The sequence below is a fragment of the Pseudophryne corroboree genome, chromosome 1 (assembly GCF_028390025.1).
Source record: "Pseudophryne corroboree isolate aPseCor3 chromosome 1, aPseCor3.hap2, whole genome shotgun sequence".
Classification (NCBI taxonomy): Eukaryota; Metazoa; Chordata; class Amphibia; order Anura; family Myobatrachidae; genus Pseudophryne; species Pseudophryne corroboree.
This window is the reverse complement of record NC_086444.1, coordinates 320,567,207-320,589,624: the sequence shown is the minus strand read 5'-3', so window position 1 is coordinate 320,589,624 and position 22,418 is coordinate 320,567,207. Positions and strand designations below refer to the sequence as shown.

The 22,418-nt window shown below is 45.5% G+C and overlaps 1 protein-coding gene across 3 annotated transcripts in view; it reads left to right on the top strand.

Annotated features, from left to right (window-relative positions):
* The window catches only part of SCARB1 (scavenger receptor class B member 1), a 215,088-nt gene that overhangs the window by 99,108 nt on the left and 93,562 nt on the right, over positions 1-22,418 (top strand). For all 3 annotated transcript variants that reach the window (XM_063964593.1, XM_063964592.1, XM_063964591.1), the window contains exon 2: positions 5,654-5,814. In XM_063964593.1, coding sequence (XP_063820663.1) covers positions 5,654-5,814 — 161 coding nt within the window. The remainder of the gene's footprint in view (positions 1-5,653; positions 5,815-22,418) is intronic.

The following is a 22,418-nucleotide window of genomic DNA, read 5'->3' as shown; positions in this document are numbered from 1 at the left end:
AAAACCCCAAGTTTTGCCCATACCAATTCCATTTTGCACTTTTCTCTTCATGGTGCACTTGTACCTCAGCTAACCACATAGTTCAAAGACCTTTGTTTTGTGTGTGGCTGTGGGCAAAGGGAGGGAGGGGGAAATTGAAGGGGTCACACATATTTGACCCTTTTTCCTCCAGAACAAACTTTAATTCTAAAATCCATAAAAAAGATTTGGTCGCAAATCCCACACATAGTCCTATTTATTTATTTTTACTTCCTTTTAGTTTTGCGGCTTTGTTTTTCCTTTGCACTGCTGCTATCTGGTTTTGTAGAACACATTGCAAAAAGTTGACTTCAGCAGGCAAACTAAATCCTCTGTGATCTACTGTTCAAAGTTTACTCATGAATGTCCAATAGTAATCCTGATCTACCTAAGTAAACATCCACTTTTGGCCTAAACTGTCATGTAGTGAAGCAGAATTCACTAACTGGTAAAAAGAAAAAAATACTTTTACTCCACTATGTAAATGTGTAGGGATAGATTGCTGTGTAATATAAAATAGTATTTATTAATATTCATATATGGTGTATTTAAAGTGTTCTACAAAAAATCTATAAAATTTATATACGTGTGTGTAATAAATATATTATATATACACACTCTTATATAATCGACAACAGCCCGCCCAATGATCATTTCAACCAATGCCCCTAAGGAAAACCAACAGCAAGTTGGTTGAAACGATCGTCAGGTGGGCAGTTGCCGCTGATTCCTGGATATTTCGTGGCCTCCATGTGAGTTTGTCAAAATAAAAACTTCATAAACGTGAGTGCAGGTTCTTTGCTTTTTTTTGTTTCATGAAAGGGGGGGGGGGGGGGAGGGGAGTGTGTTTATTTTTTCATATGAACCTGGCACCGCACCTGTATTTATATTAAGGAGTGCTGTCTTATCTGTACTAATATATTATATTATGTTATATTATATTATACATACCATTTTATATGTCTGGCACTGCAGTGTGAATATTGAATACAGTGTGTGCTTCTGGTCTCAAGTGGAACATTATACAGGTTGAGTATCCCTTATCCAAAACGCTTGGGACCAGGGGTATTTTGGATATCGGATTTTTCCATATTTTGGAATAAATGCATACCATAATGAGATATCATGGTGATGGGACTTAAATCTAAGCACAGAAGGCATTTATGTTACATATACATCTTATACACACAGCCTGAAGGTCATTTTAGACAATATTTTTAATAATTTTGTGCATTAAACAAAGTGTGTCCACATTCACACAATTCATTTTATGTTTCATATACACCTTATACACAAAGCCTAGAGGTAATTTAATACAATATTTTTAATAACTTTGTGTATTAAACAAAGTTTGTATACATTGAGCCATCAAAAAACAAAGGTTTCCCTTTTTCACTCTCTCAAGAAAGTCTGTATTTCGGAATATTCCGTATTTCGGAATATTTGGATATGGGATACTCAACCTGTATTTATATTCCGTTACACAGACTTAAATAAGCAATCTAAGGTAGCAGCCAGTAGTTCAAAAACTGATCCAATATATCCTGTAATAAAAAAAGAAAAAAAAGCTATTTGATTTTGCACTAATACAATGGAGTCTGATACGTAAATTACAAATGGTTTTAATTTATTGATTCGCCGTACTATATAGCAACCGGTTGCTGTATAAAAACACATTTAAAAAATGTATATAAAGAACCAAAATCCATTATACACCATACGGATTCAGTATTATTTGTCGACGTATGGGATGCCAGTGGTCCGGATATAGAATCTGCTCCCCAAAAGTTGAAATCCCCACACCCCCTGACCCTAACACTCCCTTACTGGTGCCTGACCCTAACCTCCCCCTGTGGTGCCTGACCCTAACCTCCCCCTGTGGTGCCTGACCCTAACCTCTCCCCTGTGGTGTTTAAACCTAACCCCCCCCCCCCCCCATCCATCCTACAGCCCAACTCTAACCCTCCCCCACTCGATGCCTAAACATAACCTCCCCCTCAGTGGTGCCTGACTCTATCCCCCCTTCCTGCAGCCTAACCTACCCGCAATACTTATGCTCTGGATGCTGGCTGTCAGGGTTCCAGCGTTTGCATTCTGATGGCTGTTCGGTTTCCGGCGTCTGCATTCCGGCTCTTTGAGAAAGCTCCGCTATAAACCAGTAAAACTAGTTAGCGAAGGAGACTGGTACCCATATATTGCTCGTGAAGGACCCCATGTGATCTCCAGTTTGCCATTTGGAGGCGATTGGACCCGAGCCACGCTGTGAATACTTTATCATCCGGGAGAGCTGTTAATTTGCCGGCTAACAGTAGACAGCACGCACTTTGCTAGCGGAGTGCAGTGGGACAGCAGCCAGTGGTGTGTGGCCGCAGCTGCCTAAGAAACCTACCTAATTTCGGGGAAGACGTACTAAGCATTGAACAGTGATACATTTCACGGTGATTAAGTACTAGCCAATCAGCGCTTACCTTCCATTTCACTGGCTGGGTTTGAAAAATGACAGTTAGGAACTGGTTGGCTGGTACTTTATCTCCATGACATATAGCACTTTTCAACGCTTAGTACATCTGGCCCTTCGCACTGGCCCATTGGGGAAAAAAAAGGTGCCTAGTCATCCAGGAGAATGGACCTTTAAATACATATATGGTCACACACTGAGCTAACACCATTTGAGCTGAACATTTCACAAAGGAGGGCATATGAAAGACACATGTATGTGCAATATTAAAAGTGACTTTACACCTCTCTAGGGTGTTAATTAATACACTAAGGAAAGTTGGTAACAATACATAGAAACACCTGAAAGAGTGGTGTGGTTTTAACCCCTAGTGCAATCAACAGATATTTATAGCATTTTTACGATCATCTGTTATGTATGGTGTATAACTGATTTTGGTTATTTATATTTCTATAAAAAAAAATATTTTTTGGGGGTGTTTTTTATACAGGAAACGGTTGTAGTATGGTGGATCAATAAATTAAAAACCATTTGTAATTCGCATATCAGACTGTATGTTAGCACAAAATCAAATAGATTTTTTTTTTTTAATAGGTTTGTATCCGTTGCTGTATGGATTGTTAGTGTATGTAATCACAAACCATACATTGTGTTTTGCAGCTTGTATAAATGTGCACATATGATTGATAATGACTTCTAATAAGCACCTGAACCTGTTGGTAAATTTCCGATATATCCTGTATGGGTCTACTATGAGTGGCATGAGTGGCCGGCGGTCAGCATACCGGTGCCGGGATCCCAACCACTGGAATACCGTCAGCGAGGCAAGTGCAAAAGAGCCCCTTGCGGGCTCGGTGGCGCGCTATGCTATTTCTTTTCCCCCCAGGGGTGTCGTGGACACCCCAAAAGGGAAAATAGTTGTCGGTATCCCAGCTCTGGTATGCTGAGCACCAGGTTACCAATCGCCGGTATATCGAGTGCCACCCTCCTGTACCCTGTATCAAAGAAACATGTCAAGTTGTGGCCAGTATATGGGTTTGCAGTTTTAGTTCAGTTCCTCATGGTGTCTCCTGAATTATTTTTATCCCTAATAGACAAATGATATACAGATGTGTCCTCTTACATCCTTTTTGCAGTTACGCTAAATAGCCCTTGAAGTTGTACCATGACGTGGCGGGACTCTGTAACACTGAGCGTCTTTCTTTGCATATTTTCTGTGAAAATGCATCTTAGACACAAGTAATGTAACAAGTCGCACAACGGCTTCTGCTGATTAAAATGATATGCAGCATGCCTATATTCTGTATGTAGTTGCGGCTCTCTGCCTTTGAAATGCCACGTTACATTGTTTTCCAGGTAAAGACTGTAGCATAGCATATTGTATGCAAATACAGTTGCAGTCACACACAGAATTTTTTTAGGAAAAATGCAAAAAAAGACACTCGCTGCTTCCTAGTTGCAATCTCTCACCTCTTTGATGACTTTTGCGACTGTGTAGGCAGCTTCATCGCGCAATAAAACACACAATTGGTGCTTCAGATAGAGGCCCAGATTTATCAAGCCTAGGAGAGAGTGATAAATTGCAGGAGAAACAGTACCAACCAATCAGCTCCTAACTGTAATTTTTCAAACACGGCCTGTAAAATGGCAGCTAGTAGCTGGTTGTTTTGTACTTTATGACCGTGCACTTTATCACTCTCCATGCCTTGAGAAATCTGGGCCAGAAACTTTTAGAACTATTAAATAATAATAATAAAAATTATTTATTATTTTTTTATCAATGTGCAATCAACCAGACAAATGGAAATTTCTTCATTTATTTTCTATGCAAGTCCTCCTAAGTGAGTCACTATTAATAATTTATACTGATGATGCTACCTTCTGACTCAAAGACAAAAGGGAGTTATTTAATGAAAATGTAGTCCGATCTACTGTAATTCCACTAGATGGGTTAAAAACAAACAATGTTTTATTTGATACCCTTATTTATTTTAAGGCTTATGAGCCACATATCATGTGCTTATCAAATGGTAAATAATCTTTAAGTATGTTGTATGTGTATTCCTAGTACAGTTCATACTGTACAATGATCAATTCAAACAACGTTGTCAATTTACCAGTTCAAACAGTACATTTGTTTATTTAATGCTTGAAGTCAGCAATAGTATCCCCTAAATAGGGTTTGTGTAATAATATTTAGAACTTTAAAGATATAAAGATGGTAAAGAATAAAAGAGTAAAGTGTTTTTAAAAAATAAATATTATGAATCTGTTCACTGCACCAGAGGAACAAGCGCATTAGCTAGGCGTATGTAGTCATTGTGTGAACGAGAAAAGTTTACTGCCGAATGAAAGGTGTAGGATTTATCACTTGGGTTAGAAAGTCACCAGGGAACTGTTAATTGGTGATCAGTTTTAAAAACCAATGTGTTTCCTGAAGGAAAAATATATATCACAGTTTTTAAAAATTAGTAATTACCGCTTACTTTGACTGTAGGCATGGAGATATTAGGCAACATGGCTAACGTAACCCCCTCAACAGGAGACGTGAAATACGGAAGACACCGTACCAATGGAACGCATTAGTTGAGTTGTATATGTGTTTACTTTCATTTATTCACCGATTCCCAAACGGTTCATGTTTTCCAGATCGCCTAGCAGGTACACAGGTGTATTCATTACTCGCTGGCACATTTGAAAAGATCCAAAGGTGGAGTTAATTATTTCACTTGTGAGTCTGTGAGGAGACCTGGAAAACATGCATTGTTTGGGTCCTGAGGACAGAGTTTGAGAACCTATGACCTTTATCAAGTAAGAGTACACACAATGGGGTAAATTTTACTAAGGTAGGAGATTTTTAGAACTGGTGATTTTGCCCATGGACCAATCAGGCTAAGGCTGTACTTAACAGTTATCTAGCTGCTTCTTGCAGATAAAAGAATCTGGCTGCCATGGGCAACATCACCAGTTCAAAAAATCTCTCACCTTTTAGTAAATATACCCCAATGATTTATGTGATCTAGAATAGAGTATTCCAAAATTAATTTTATTCCCCTTTTTTAAAGTTTTATCTGAATCTTGTGCCTACTTTTCTCTGATAAATGTAACACTTTGATTAATTACCAAAGGGACGTTTGCATTTCTCTAATGATCGTCTACTCTTTACCTCTTTTGCAGAATGTCCGCATAGATCCAAGTAGTGGGTTTGCTTTTGAAATGTGGAGGGATCTCCCGGTTCCCTTTTTTATGTCCATCTACATATTTGAAGTCATGAATACTAAGGAAGTTCTTTTAGGAGAGAAGCCAAGGGTTGAACAACGTGGACCTTACGTTTACAGGTACAGTGATGATTTGAAAAGGCACAATCTATACCAGAGGCGTGACTAGGCTTTCAGGAGCCCAGGGCAAGATGAAAAATGGCGCGTCTCCCCCCCCCACCCCCACCAAAAAAAAAAAAAAACACAAAAAACCCCCCACAAACCTATAAAAGCATGATTTAAACCTTCTATAGATATGTAAACTGGTTAATTGCTATAAAACTGCTGAACACAAAATAAAAAATAAAAAAAATTCTTGTTACCTGGGGCTTTTTACTTACTTATTTTTCTATTTTAAGCCGGGGATGTAAATGTACATGTTATGCCACAGTGGTGGTACCCCATTTACATGTTACGCAACACAGTCGTAGTACCCCATATACACATTATGCCAACAGCAGTAGTACCCATTGTACACATCATGCCAGACAGTAGTAGTACTCCATACACACATTAGGGCAAAAATACACATTATGCCACACATTTGGGGGGTCATTCTGACCTGATCGCAGCAATGCGATGAACAGCAGCGTGTGATCAGGTCAGAAGTGTGCACGGCTGACAGCAGACAGCTGTCGTTGCCTAGTGATCACCTCTGCCTGATTGACAGTTTTGTGAGCGTAGTCCGGCCAACAAAGGCATGGCCGAACCGTGCGGGGGGCGAGCTGTAGAGGCTGCGTGACATCACACGCAGTCGCTGCGACCCAGGCAGCGACAAGTAGCTCCCGGCCAGCATGCAAAAGCTGCGTTGGCTGGGAGCTACTCCTGAGTGCAAAAGCATTGCTGCTGTGCGATACTCTGTACTTCTGCTTGACATGTGGGCCAGACTAGCCCTGTGCTGGGTGTCCCCCCGCATGTCAGTGTGCCTGATCGTAGCCCTGCAGAATGTTGCGGGGCTACGATCAGGTCTGAATTAGGCCCCTGGACCTTTTATCAGACAAACGTTATTACTGTGCATCTTGACATTATGATGACCCTATTTTGAGGGATGCAACCAACAAGCTACTCCTGCTCCCACACTGGCAGCATCCAACTCCAGTGATTGAAGGGACAGAGATAGAGTGGCAGCAGGGACACAGAGCCAAAGAGTGACATAGCAGGCATACAGAGTAGTGTCAGGGACAGAGAGAGGCAGCAGGAACATACAGTAGGGATAGAGGCAGTAGGAATGTAGGGACAGAGGCACCAGGGACAGAGGGGGTCATTCTGACCCGTTCGCACGCTGCAGTTTTTTGCAGCCGTGCAAACAGGTCACAACTGCGCATGTGCGCGGGCGGCAGTGCACAGGTGCGTCGTTGCCGTCACCAGGCAGCGACAAGAAAAGCGAAGAAAGCGATCGCAGCGGCAAGCGCAAGAAGATTGACAGCAGGGAGGCGGATTTGGGTGGCAACTGACCGTTTTCTGGGGGTGGTGAGGAAAACACAGGCGTCTTGAGGTGTTTGCAGAGCGAGTGTCTGACGTAAATTCCGAGACCTGACAGGCTGAAGTAATCGCAGTGGCTGAGTAAGTACAGAGCTACTCAGAAACTACACACAACTTTTTGCCCCGCTCCCCTGCACATGCGATCGCACACTTGCTTAGCTAAAATACACTCCCCCATAGGCGGCGTCTATCTGATAGCACGGGCTGCAAAAAGTTGCAGCATGTGATTAACTCGGAATGACCCCCAGGGGGAGGTAGCAGGACGGAGAGAGAGGCAGCAGGGATGTAGGGACAGGGAGAGAGAGGCAGCAGGGACGTATGGACAGAAGCAGCAGGGATGTAGGGACACAGAGGCATACAGTAGGGACAGAGAGCGAGGCAGCTGTTAGTGGTGACAGTGGGTGTGGGGAGACAGGCTTTGAGTGATAAGGGGGGTTAGCAGGTGTGGGATGACAGGTGATTGAGAAGGGGGGTAGCTGGTGTGGGGTGACAGGCTGCGAGCGAGAAGGAAGAGTAGCAGGTTTGCGGTGACAGGCTGTAAGTGTGGGTAGTGGGTGTGGGGTGACAGGCTGTGAGTGGGGTCAGTGAGAGTGTCGTGACAAGCTGTGGGGTGACCAGGAACAGAGCAGAGGACATGGGTGGGAGTGACTGAGCAGAGAAAAAATACATTAAGAAAGCCAGATAAAAAATATACTCACCTGAAATCGAAGGCTTCTGTGACTGGATCGCTCTCCCCCACAGTCTTTCTGACTGGTGACCCCCGGCGTAGATCTGCAGCTCCACCGAAGTTCTTCTCCCCCTGATACAGTTTGGCGCACGGGTGACGTCATCCCAAGGGGCAGATTTCGTTCATTAGAAGACATTGGTGGAAGAGCTGCTGGGGAGTCTACAAGTCTTGCTGGTCAGTGGGGCACAATCAGTGGGTGGCGCCCAGGACACATGCGCTGCTCAACCCACCCTAGTTGCGCCTTTGGTGGGGACAGAGATACAGCAGGGACAGACAGACAACTGGGACAGAGAGACAGCAGGGATATAAAGTGGTAGACAGGGACAGCGAGAGAGAGAAACAGCAGGGTCAGAGAAAGACATCAGGCATAGAGAGAGAGAGAGCAGGTACAGAAAGAGAGACGCAGCTGGTAGAGAGAGAGAGCAGGGTAAGAGTGAGACAGGTACAGAAAGAGAGCAGGGTCAGACAGAGGACCAGAGAGCAACAGCAGGGTCAGAGAGAGAGAGAGCAGGGCCAGAGAGACAGTAGGGGCAGAGAGCGCGAGCAGGATCAGAGAGACGGCAGGGACAGAGAGCGAGAGCAGGGACAGGAAGACAGAGCAGGATCAGAGAGAGACAGTAGGGTCAGAGAGACAGCAAGTAGAGACAGCAGGTACTAAGAGAGCAGGATCATAGAGAGACAGCAGGGACAGGTAGGGAGAGAGAGACGGAAGGTAGCAGAGAAAGAGAGCAGAGTCAGAGAGACAGCAGGGACAGAAAGACAGTAGGGTGAGAGAGATCAGGGTCAGAGACAGCAGGTACAGAGAGAGAGCAGGATCATAGCAGGGACAGGAAGAGAGACAGCAGGATCAGAGAGAGCAGGGCCAGAGAAAGACAGCAGGTACAGGGAGACAGCAGGGACAAGAAGAGAGATAGCGAGCAGGGCCAGAGAAAGACAGCAGATACCAAGAGAGTAGGATCATAGAGAGACAGCAGGGACAGAAAGAGAGTGCAGGATAGAGAGACAGTAGGGTCAGAGAGAGCAGGGTTAGAGAGGGAGACAGCAGGAACAGGAAGAGAGCAAGTACAGAGAGAGACATCAGGTGCAGGGTCAGAGAAAGATAGCAGGTACAGAGAGAGAGGGAAGGGTTAGAGAGACAGTAGGGGCAGAGAGAGAGACAGCAGGTACAGAGACAGCAAGGACAGAGAGAGAGCAGTGTCAGAGAAAGACAGCACGACAGGAAGAGACAGTAGGAGCAGAGAGAGAGCAGGGCCAGAGAGAGACAGCAGTTACCGAGAGAGAGAGCAAGATCATAGACTGCAGGCAAAGAGAGAGCGCAGGATCATAGTCAGCAGGGACCGGAAGAGAGATAGCAGGGCCAGAAACTGCAAGAGCAGAGAGAAAGAGAGCAGGGTCAGAGAGAGACAGTAGGGGCAGAGAGAGCAGGGTCAGAGAGGGAGACGGCAGGGTCAGAGAGGGAAGGATCAGAGACACAGCAGGAACAGAAAGAGAGATAGCAGCAGGGCCAGAGAGAGACAGCAGGAACACAGAGAGAGTAGGGACAGAGAGAGAGAGAGAGAGCAGGGTCCGAGAGACAGCAGGTACAGAGAGAGAGGGAAGGGTAGAGAGAAAGTAGGGACAGAGAAAGAGACTGCAAGGACAGAGAGAGCAGGGTCAGAGAGAGACAGTAGGTACAGAGAGAGAAGGATCAGAGACACAGCAGGAACAGAGAGAGCAGGGACAGAGAGAGAGAGAGAGAGACAGCAGGAACAGAGAGAGAGCAGAGTCAGAGAGAGAGCAGGTACAGAGAGGGAAGGGACAAAGAGCAGGGTCAGAGAGAGACAGGTATAGAGAGACAGCAAGGACAGAGCAGGTACAGAGAGAGAGAGAGAGCAGGGTCAGAGAAAGACAGCAGGTACATAGAGAGAAGGATCAGAGAGACACAGCAGGAACAGAAAGAGAGAGAACAGGGGCAGAGATAGACAGCAGGTAGAGAGAGAGCAGGGTCAAAGACAGCAGGAACAGAAACAGAGAGCAGGTTTAGAGAAAGACAGGTTCAGAGAGACAGCAGGTACAGAGAGAGAGGGAAGGGACAGAAAGAGCAGGGTCAGTGAGAGACAGTAGGGGCAGAGAGAGAGCAGGGTCCGAGAAAGACAGCAGGTACAGAGAGCCAGGAAAGAGGGAGACAGTAGGGACAGAGAGAGACAGTAGGGGCAGAGAGAGCCAGGAAAGCGAGGGAGACAGCAGGGACAGAAAGAGCAGGGGCAGAGAAAGACAGCAGGTACAGAGAGAGAGCAGTGTCAGAGAAAGATAGCAAGTACAGACTACAGAGAGAGACAGTAGGTATAATGTAACATTACCGAATTGCAGTAAGGAATTACGGTTCCGCTCTGCTGAAGACTCCCAGTCAGTGCAGCCATGCATGGTAGACACCATGGAGGAGGAGCGGGAGTCTGGACACGCGACATCTTACATCCGCAGTAGTGTGAAGAGGTGGAGCCAGCAATGAGGAGAGAAAAAGGCAGTGTGGTGTGGCTGCTGCTGCACGCCGACTCAGCAAACATCTCCGGCCGTGGTCACTCACCCACATATGTGGTCACAGTCACACTCACAGGACTGCTGCCTTTCCTCCCTCCCGCTGGGACCCGCCGCTGTGCAAACTGCTGATATTGCAGAAATTTAAATGTAAAAAAAAAACACACACATGGGGGTCATTCTGACTTAATCGCTCGCTGCAGTTTATCGCAGCGATCAGGTCAGAACTGCCGACAGCTGTCATTGCCTAGCGATCGCCTCTGCCTGATTGACAGGCATTGGCGGTCGCTGGGCAGAAGGGGACAGCACGGTGGCGTTTGCCGTCCCCTCCCACCCAGCGACCGCCTCTGCCGTTTTGTGGGTGCGGTCCTGCGGGCCGCAGCGGCTGAGTTGCGTCACACGCAGCCACTGCGACCCGGGCAGCGACGAGTAACTCCCGGCCAGCCGCAGGAGCTGCGCTGGCTGGGAGTTACTCTTCAAGTACAAAAGCATCGCTGCTGTGCAATGCTTTTGTACTTGTGGGGGGGTGGCCTGACATGCGGGGCGGACTAGCCATGTGCTGGGCGTCCCCCCGCATGTCGGTGTAAGTGATGGTAGCTGTGCTAAATTTAGCACAACTACGATCAGGTTGGAATGACCCCCATGGTGCAGAGCCTCCGGGGTCCGGACATCCCGCCCATCCAATGATGTTCCGTGGGCTACTTCCCCATCCCTCACTTACATACTCCTATTGGCTCGGCAAAGTCATCACGGGCGTGGCTACCCAGTCCCACACTCCCCGCCAACCCCTGCATGGTACAGAATACAGATCGGAGGTGTGGCAGTGGGAGGCTAGTAGAACTTTTCATTCAGCAAAGCAAACACCCTTGAAATGTCGAGCGCAGACCCTGTACAGGGTACACTGCCCTGGCCGGCTGCACCCCCTCTGTCAGACCTGTCACAGCGCCCAGGGCAAGTACCCTGCTTGCCCCGCCCTAGATACGCCTCTGGTCCATACTATGGGCAAAACCAGCAGGCTTCTAGCTAACGGTTATCCAGTACTTTCTCTAAAATGATAGGTAGGAGCTGGTTGCTATGGGCAATTTTTCCACTTGTCTACCTCTCTACCTCGAAAGACTAAAATCTCTGTATAGTTTAGGAGCAGAGAATGGAAAGGGGAAACATGATATACACTTCCAAATATATCAAGGGTTTTAAGAGCAGGGAGCTAAATTATATTGTGAACCCAAAATTAAATTAAATTAAAATAGAAAAGCGCACAATAGAAATAAGTTTCCCATACAAATCAAAGGCTTCATTGTGATGGTTCTTTGAATTGTTCTTCCTCCCTCATTGGTGGCGGCCATTGCCTTATGCCTCAGTGTTCTTACTCTTGCTTAGTGCATGGATAGGCTGCATCCTCATGCATATTGGCTTATCCCACAAGATAGCTGCTATACTATGTGTATGCAGCAGGTGCACTATAACGTTTGTTTGTTGGATACACCTTCTTCTATTGTGCAGTTGTCACTGGTTTGGTCCATGGAAAAAGTTATAGCTAAGAGCTATTCATAGTGAAGTGATTTTGCAGCAGAGTGTGCACTAAAATAGTATAGTTGTTCATCGGTTAGGCAGGATGGATTTATCTGTGATCTATAGGGGTAATTCAGACCTGATCGTAGCAGCAAATTTGTTAGCAGTTGGGCAAAACAATGGTGGTCATTCCGAGTTGTTCGCTCACTAGCAGTTTTCAGCAGCCGTGCAAACGCTATGCCGCCGCCCACTGGGAGTGTATTTTAGCTTCGCAGAAGTGCGAGCGAAGGGATCGCAGAGCGGCTACAAAATTATTTTGTGCAGTTTCTGAGTAGCTTCAAACCTACTCAGTGCTTGCGATCACTTCAGACCATTCAGTTCCTGATTTGACGTCACAAACACGCCCTGCGTTCGCCCAGCCACGTCTGCGTTTTTTCCTGTCACGCCTGCGTTTTTCCGAACACTCCCTGAAAACTGTTAGTTCACACCCAGAAACGCCCTCTTCCTGTCAATCACTGTGCGACTGAAATGCATCGCTAGACCCTGTGTAAAATGACATCGTTCATTGTAATAGTACGCCACGCCGCATACGCAGAAGTGCCTTTTTTTTGCCTCATCGCTGCACAGATGCACAAATGCAGCTAGCGATCAACCCGGAATGACCCCCAATGTGCACTGCAGGGGGGGGCAGATATAACATGTGAAGAGAGCATTAGATTTGGGTGATAAACATCCAGTGTTTACTGTGCATTGTTATATCTGTATACATTTACTAGTCCAGTGCAGTCTTATTGTTTTATGTAATAATTTCTGCATTGTACCTGTGACTGTTTGTGCCTATAGCTGCTGTGTGGATTATTTTCTGTGTATCGCATGTATTGCTATCACTATATTCTGTACCCTGGGGGGCTAAGTGCGTCAGGGTCTCCTACAAAATATAGTGTTCCACAGGATATACTGTTTTTGTATTTTTCACTGTGTGTTTCAGTCACCTCACACTGCTTAAATCCTCTGTTTGTGCTCTGCATTTGCTGTCGCATAACACAGGTTTTTTTTTGCAGGTATTGTTTGTCTGGCTATATTGTACTGTTGCGCCCTAAGGCTACATTCCCAATAATGTCTGCTACACAAGGCGGGAAATCCGCAGACGCTCCTGCATCATGCAGTGCTGGCGCCATGGATTTGACTGAGGAAAAGGTTTCAGCTGAGGGTTCAGGTACTGGGTGCCCTGCACCTTCCAGTCAGTCTGCAGCACCTGTGGCAAATCAAGTCCTTGGGCTGCATTTTCACATATGCTGACTACACTTGTAACACTGCTTACGCCCCCCTGTGGGACCTCCTGTGCCTTTGCAGCCACATATTGTCCATGTAGTTAACCCGCCTTGGGTGGATACTCTCTTTACCCAGTTACAACAGTTAAATCAGTCTTTGGTTATACAAAAACTTACTCCTCGCCCTGCTGGTGCCAAGGGGTCATCTAAGCAGGCCATTTCTTCCGCACAATCCACTAATATTTCGGATGATTCTTCTGATGAGGATGGGGATTATACTGATCCATCAGACACTGATACAGTTGCTTCTGATGAGGAATCTACAACTGAAGTTGATGTTCCTGACCTAGTGGAGGCTATCAAACTGATTCTCCAGATTGATGATGAGATTGATCCTCCTGTTACATCTAAGAAACCTGATAAGTTCAAATGTCAGAAGGTTGCTAAAGTAGTTTTACCCCATTCTGACCTTTTAATTGACATACGTCAGGAATCCTGATCATCTCCAGGAAAGAAATTTTCCCTGTCCAAAAAGATGCTAGCTCATTAACCTATCCCTGCGGAGTTGAGTAACAAGTGGGAAACTCCACTACCGGTGGACTCTCATGTCGCCCGTCTAGTGGTATCTTCTACTCTGCCTGTCACCACTGTCGCCTCACTGAAGGAACCGACGGATAAGTGTGTGGAGGGATGCCTGAAGTATATTTACACACTTAATGGTGCTGTGCATAGACCCACTATGGCAGCCTCTTGGGCTGCAAAAGCTATTGAAGCGTGGGTTCAGGCAATTGAGGATGAATTACCTCTAAATTTTTCTGACACTGCCAGACAATATCTGTCGTATATTACCACGGCCTCTCACTATATTCAGGAGGCGGCCTCTGATGCAGGCATAATGGCGGCCAAGGCGTCTATTACGTCTATCCTGGCATGCCGGGTTTTGTGGTTAAGGTCCTGTAAGTGGACCTCCAAAAAGACCTTGGAGGTGCTCCCTTTTTAAGGGAGACATACTGTTTGGGGAGAATCTGAACAAGATCGTGATTGACTTGGCAACAGCTTAGACTGCATTTCTCCCAAGTACTAATCCTTCTGCTTCGAAGGCTAAGAGTACCACTTTTCGTTCCTTTCGACCTCCAGGTAAAGCAAATGGTCAGGCGTACCAGAGACAGGCTCGTACTTCCAAAACCACCAAGTCTAAGCAATCTTGGGCCGCCCGTCAGCCTGCTTTCAAACAGGACAAGCCTGCGGCATGATGGGGCGGGCCTCACCCTGGGGGACCCCAGGGTGGGAGGCCGACTTCTTCAGTTCGTCCAGGCCTGGTTAAAGACCACTTCAGATGCCTGGGTGCGGTAAGTTGTCTCTCATGGGTATGCAATCTCCTTCAAGAGACGTCCCCCTCACCAGTTCTGCTCGACGGTTATCCCTTCAGATCCACTGAAAGCACAGACTTTACACTTGGTTGTACAATCTCTCGTAGATTACTGGAGTGATTGTGCCAGTACCTCTGTCTCAGAGAGGTAGAGGCTACTATTCGACCCTGTTTCTAGTCCTGAAACCAAATGGGTCCTCCTGGCCTATAATTCACCTCAAATCTTTGAACAAATTTGTGAGGTTATCCAGATTCCGTATGGAAACTCTGCGCTCTATTGTACTGGCCATGGAACCCAAGGACTATATGGTATCCCTGGACATATAGGATGCTTACCTGTGCATACCTATTTCCATGTCGCATCAGCAATATCTGCAGTTTGCTATTGGCAACCTACATTATCAATTCCAGGCATTGCCTTTTGGACTGACCACGGCTCCTCTGATCTTCACGAAGGTCATGACGGCTCTTCTCCGCCGTCAGGGTGTCGGGATCATGCCTATCTGGACGACTTGCTGATCCTGGCTAACTCCCCAGAGGTTCTTCTCAGTCATCTGGAACGGACTGTCCAATTCCTACAAGCCCATGGATGGCTCATCAACTGGAAGAAGTCCTCGCTGGTCCCTGCTTAGAGCTGGTGCTCCTCGGGGCACTGTTGGGGACACACAACCAACGATTGTTCTGGTCTCCAGAGAAGGTCCTGAAATTTCAGGACAGGATCAGATACTTCCTCTCTCGCCAGAGAGTGTCGATGCACTCTGCGATGCAAGTACTAGGCCTCATAGTGTCTGCATTCGACAATGGTAGAGTACGCTCCATTTCATTCCCGCCCTCTGCAGCGGTTAATCCTTTCCAAGTGGTATGGCCTGCCTCACCGGATCAGTTCTCAAATGATCTCCTTGACTCCGGAGGTTCATCTGTCACTGAGCTGGTGGCTACAGCACCAACCGTTCAGTAGGGGCCGTCCCTTCCGGATCTCCAACTGGGTCCTCCTGACAACAGATGCCAGTCTGCGAGCTTGGGGTGTGGTGTTGGAGCAATACTCACTCCAGGGTCGGTGGACCAGGGAAGAATCTCTCCTCCTGATAAACATTCTGGAATTGCGGGCAGTGTTCAATGGGTTCTCACTGGCCCTGCCTCTGTACTTGAACAGGACTGTTCTGTACTAATCAGACAACGCCACCACGGTGGCATACATAAATCATCAAGGCGGCAGTCGAAGCCGCATGGCAAGGATGAATGTGTCAAAAATCCTCCAATGGGTGGAACGCCATCTGCCAGCCATATTGGCAGTGTTCATTCCGGGAGTCCACAACTGGGAAGCGGACTTCCTCAGTCGTCAGAACGTGCACGCCGGAGAGTGGAGTCTTCATCCCGAAGTCTTTCAACTCCTAGTGGACAAGTGGGGCCTACCAGATGTACATCTGATTGCATCTCGACTCAATCACAAGGTTCCGGATTTCGGAGCAAGGACAAGGGATCCTCAAGCAGCGTTCGTGGGCAATTCCATGGAACTTTCGGCTGCCATACGTGTTCCCTCCAGTGTCACTCCTGCCCAGGGTAATACGGAAGTTCAAGCAAGAAGGAGGAAGGCTACTTCTAGTTGCTCCAGCGTGGCCCAGACGGCATTGGTTCTTAGACCTGCTGGGTCTCTCGATAAAGCGTCCTCTTCTACTTCCTCAACGCCCAGACCCCTCATTCAGGGCCCTTGTGTCTATCCGGACCTGGCCAGACTGGCTTTGATGGCTTGGCTCTTGAAGCATCACTCCTGAGAGTCAAAGGTTTCTCTGAGGTGGTCATTCAAACTATGTTGAAACCCCGTAAATGGGCTTCTGCTCGGATTTATTACAGGGTCTGAAATTCTTACTTCACTTGGTGTGCCAGTAGGAACTGTGATGCATATACTTTCAGGACTCCCAGACTTTTTGCTTTTCTACAACAAGGCCTGGACTTGGCCTTTCGTTTGGCCTCCCTCTAGGGAAAATTGCATCTCTTCCAGTGTACCTCGCAGAAAGAGATTTAACAATGGTAAGTCTTAAAATCTCTCTCTCTCTCTCTCTCTCTCTCTCTCTCTCTCTCTCTCTCTCTCTCTCTCTCTCTCTCTCTCTCTCTCTCTCTCTCTCTCTCTCTCTCTCTCTCTCTCTCTCTCATATCTATCTATATATATATATATATATATATATATATATATATATAATTATACCCAAATCTCCAGGGTATGTAAACTTTTGATCGGGGTCATTTGGATAGTTTCTGTTGTCGTTATGATTTAAAAAGAGTAAACACAGTTGTTTGACAATAAATGGCTTCACCCAACCACTAACCATGAGTGAGTGAAAGAAAAGTTTGTGAGTTATCATTCATATTCTCTGAAAAATGGCCAGAAAAGCACAAATTCTGCTAGGGTATGTAAATTTCTGAGCACAACTGTGTGTGTGTGTATGTATGTATGTATGTATGTATGTATGTGTGTATATATAATATACTGCTCAAAAAAAATAAAGGGATCACTTAAACAACACATCCTAGATCTGAATGAATGAAATATTCTTATTAAATACTTTGTTCTTTACATAGTTGAATGTGCTGACAACAAAATCACACAAAAATGATCAATGGTAATCAAATTTATTAACCCATGGAGGTCTGGATTTGGAGTCACACTCAAAATTAAAGTGGAAAAACACACTACAGGCTGATCCAACTTTGATGTAATGTCCTTAAAACAAAACAAGTCAAAATGAGGCTCAGTAGTGTGTGTGGCCTCCACGTGCCTGTTTGAGCTCCCTACAACACCTGGGCATGCTCCTGATGAGATGGCGGATGGTCTCCTGAGGGATCTCCTCCCAGACCTGGACTAAAGCATCCGCAAACTCCTGGACAGTTTGTGGTGCAGTCTGTTGGTGGATGGAGCGAGACATGATGTCCCAGATGTGCTCAATTGGATTCAGGTCTGGGGAACGGGCGGGCCAGTCCATAGCATCAATGCCTTCGTCTTGCAGGAACTGCTGACACACTCCAGCCACATGAGGTCTAGCACTGTCTTGCATTAGGAAGAACCCAGGGCCAACCGCACCAGCATATGGTCTCACAAGCGGTCTGAGGATCTCATCTCGGTACCTAATGGCAGTCAGGCTACCTCTGGCGAGCATATGGAGGGCTGTGCGGCCCCCCAAAGAAATGCCACCCCACACCATTACTGACCCACTGCCAAACCGGTCATGCTGGAGGATGTTGCAGGCAGCAGAACATTCTCCTTGGCGTCTCCAGACTCTGTCACGTCTGTCACATGTGCTCAGTGAGAACCTGCTTTCATCTGTGAAGAGCACAGACCGCCAGTGGCGATTTTGCCAATCTTGGTGTTCTCTGGCAAATGCCAAACGTCCTGCACAGTGTTGGGCTGTAAGCACAACCCCCACCTGTGGACGTCAGGCCCTCGTACCACCCTCATGGAGTCTGTTTCTGGTCGTTTGAGTAGACACATGCACATTTGTGGCTTGCTGGAGGTCATTTTGCAGGGCTCTGGCAGTGCTCCTCCTGTTCCTCCTTGCACAAAGGCGGAGGTAGCGGTCCTGCTGCTGGGTTGTTGCCCTCCTACGGCCTCCTCCACGTCTCCTGATGTACTGGCCTGTCTCCTGGTAGCGCCTCCATGCTCTGGACACTACGCTGACAGACCCAGCAAACCTTCTTGCCACAGCTTGCATTGATGTGCCATCCTGGATGAGCTGCACTACCTGAGCCACTTGTGTGGGTTGTAGACTCCGTCTCATGCTACCACTAGAGTGAAAGCACCACCAGCTTTCAAAAGTGACCAAAACATCAGCCAGAAAGCATAGGAGCTGAGAAGTGGTCTGTGGTCACCACCTGCAGAACAACTCCTTTATTGGGGGTGTCTTGCTAATTGCCTATAATTTCCACCTGTTGTCTATTCCATTTGCACAACAGCATGTGAAATTGATTGTCAATCAGTGTTGCTTCCTAAGTGGACAGTTTGATTTCACAGAAGTGTGATTGACTTGGAGTTACATTGTGTCGTTTAAGTGTTCCCTTTATTTTTTTTTGAGCAGTGTAGTTCCACAGTAACAGAACCAACTAAGGCCCTCATTCCGAGTTGTTTGCACTGCTGCTAAAAGCAGCTAGCGAGCTAACGCTAAGCCGCCACCCTCTGGGAGTGTATCTTAGCTTAGCAGAAGTTCGAACAAAAGGATCGCAGCGCTGCTACAAAAGAAAATTGTGCAGCTTCAGAGTAGCTCGAGACTTACTCCTACCTTGCAATCACTTCAGACTATTTAGTTCCTGTTTGACGTCACAAACACGCCCTGCGTTCGGCCAGCCACTCCCCGTTTCCCCAGCCACTCCTACGTTTTTATCTGGCACGCCTGCGTTTTTCTGTACACTCCCCGAGAACGGTCAGTTACCACCCAGAAACACCCACTTCCTGTCAATCACTCAACGATCAGCAGTGCGACTGAAAAGAGTCGCTAGACCTTGTGTAAAACTGCATTGGCTGTTGTGAAAGTACGTCGCACGTGCGCACTGCGCATCATATGCGTGCGCAGAAGTGCCAAATTTTTTTTTTCCTGATCGCTGCGCTGCAAACGAAAGTAGCTAGCGATCAACTCGGAATGACCCCCTAAGAGCACATTTTTCAAAAGAAATCCTCATTGAAAGTGAGAATACATAAACCTCAAGAACATAAGTCCTCGTGTGCAAAAATAAATAGACACAAGGACCTAATAAACATAAAAACTAAATCATGTGGGCCAGAGGGTGCCAGATTACCATGGCCAGTAAGCCCAACTGTACCAGGACACCCCAGCACCATCAGAAAAAAGAAGGAAAAAAAAGGAAAAAATTAAATAAAGATGTTAATACATAAAAAGTCAGACGTGTATCTATAAGAACATATGTAACAGATTTTGATCACTAAGTCCTTTGGGAGACAGTCCAGAGGAAGTGTGTGTGTATATGTATGTATATGTGTGTATGTATATGTGTGTATGTGTGTGTGTGTGTGTATATATATATATATATATATATATATATATATATATATATATATATATATGTATGTATATGTATATATATATATATATATATATATATATATTATATATATATATATATATATATATATATATATATATATATGAAACACAACAGTATCTTTATCTTGCGCCAAGTTCAAAGCAGCACAACGGGAGAGGTCCCTGTTGGAGGACCTCAATAGCATACAGAATAAAAAACAGTTTCTCAAGTACACTAAATAAGACTGTATCTACAATGATTCTTCCAGTGTTGTTTCCATAAGTCAGAATTGAATACTGGAGAAGATTTGTATCTGGGAACCTGTAACGGACACCCCTCACCAAGATGGTCACCCAAACAAGAGGCCCAAGGCCAATTAGTAAAAAATAGTTTTAATAACACATGTTAAAACAAATACAGTTTCCACATAAAATTCCTCATAGTGTTCACAAAGATGTGTTTAAAATGATGACAATAAAGGATAACCAGTATGTTCGTTGTGTGATCTTTGACTCTAGATACTCCCTCACCTTTTTCAAGGTGCGAGCTTAAGAGGGAGTATCTTCACAAACTATGCTGGAAACTCCTGACTGACAAACCCAACGCGTTTCGTCTTATCGACTTCATCAGGGGTAACAAATATATAAAACAGGCTTATTTGCCATTAATAGATTTGTGTGTGGAGAATCACAACCTTGGATATAGTGATAAAAAGGGATTTTCTTAAGTTCGCTCCTGATAGGAGCTTTCTTGGTGGTTCCTTTTAGGAATCCTAATGGTCCTAGATATAAAATTCTGCCTTAAAGATAATTATTCGAGACTTCTTTATGGAGCTCCTTATAGGGACTATTGATTGAGGTTCCCTTTAAAAATACTGGCAGTCAGATTTTGTCGCACTGCCTGAATAAGATATCCAGATCTTGCAATCATGACCATTTCTGATTCACGTATTAGCCCGTATATAGAATACTTCTAGGAAAAAATACTTCAAAAAGTATAAAGCTGATTTGACAATCACAACGCAATGAAAACCTCCTCAGTAAAACTCACAGAATGGATCTTGAGAGATTCTGGCTGTGAACGTTTCGGGGTCGCAACCCCTTCGTCAGGATGCAAAACAGTGATAAAAACATTGTTTAAATACCTTACAGAGAAGAGGTTCACACCGCCGCCTCCGTCCGCGCTGCCCGGGTCCCAGTCCTGACGTCACTCCGCCCACAGGATATGACGCTGCTCCGGCCCGTCCGGCTAGCGTAGTGGGGCTAGGACAAGGGTAACCAAGGAAACCGTTATACAATGCCGAGACCAACCAATGCAGTCACAGCATTTTGTAAACAGTGATTACAATGAATATTAAAGTGACTGATGCACAGATACATTAAAACATCACATAGTGAAGATCCCCTATTACCAAACATTGCTTCTATATAAAAAAATATTCACAACGTGCATGAACATAATAACGATCCTGTCTAATTAATCCCCAACACCCGACGATAACAGCGGACTGGTGCTGGTAATAATTAACATCAAAACAACCTATTACAGATATCATATGTGCAAGTCTCCTAAATGAAGCGATATACCTCACTAAATATTAGGCAATTCTATACTCCTCCATTAGTATCCAACCAATGGAGCAACATTAGTTTTTACCAAAACAATAATTTTTACAGAAAACACCTTAAGCTGAGGGCTTCATTTAATCCCTTAGGGAATTGCGTATTCAAAATGAAAATCCATTTTGCTTCAACCTGTAAAAGTTTCTTGGACCGGTCACCCCCACGTAGGAAAAATGGTACATGGTCAATTTTATTGCGTAATGTCGCCATCCCATGCTTGGCTAACATGAAATGGCGCGCCACCGGCTGGTCACTATTACCTGATTTAATGGCCTCCCGAAGGGCATAGCGATGTTGTGCCATCCTTGTTTTGAAGGCACAATCGGTTTTGCCCACGTAGGCCAGCCCACATGGGCACGTCAGCAAATAGATGACAAATTTAGAGTCACACGACAGGGGGTATCTTATAGTATACTTCTTCCCTGTATGGGGGTGTTGGAAGGTGTCTCCAGCTACAAGGTAACTGCAAGTAGTACAGCCACTACACTTGTAGCACCCATTCTTGCGTTTAAGGAAATTCATCTTGGGCTGTCCTTTATTAAATTTGGAGATATCTGTTCTGACCACATAATCCCGCATACTGCGGCCTCTAGAATAGCTTGAAAGTAATCTAGATTGGTATACTTCTCCTAATTCTTTATCCGAAGTAACTATGGGCCACAGCTGTCTGGTATGTTTAGCTATGTTTTTACTGCTGGTATTGTACAGTGTCACCCAGGGGAACCTACCCTTAAGCTGTTTGCGTTCACTGGATTTTAATAACTGTTGCCGTGTAACCCTTAATGCTTGCTTTTAGCTTGTTCTAAAAGATCCAACGGGTACCCCCTCTCTCCAAATTTACTGACCATCTCCTCTAATTATCTATCTCTATCCGCCTCTTAAGTTATTAATACGGCAGACACGTAAGAATTGGGAATATGGCAAACCCCATACTGTGGACTGCGGGTGAAAACTGACAAATTTCAATAAGTTTTTCCTGTCAGTTGCCTTTGTGTACAGTTTCGTGTTAATGATCCCCTCATTAACCGATATGCATACGTCCAAAAAATTGATCTGTTTCTCACTGACTTCCATGGTAAATTTAATTGGACTCTGTGTGGAATTATGCTGTTCTACGATGGCTAGTAATTGAGTTTTAGTACCTTCCCAAAAAATTAACA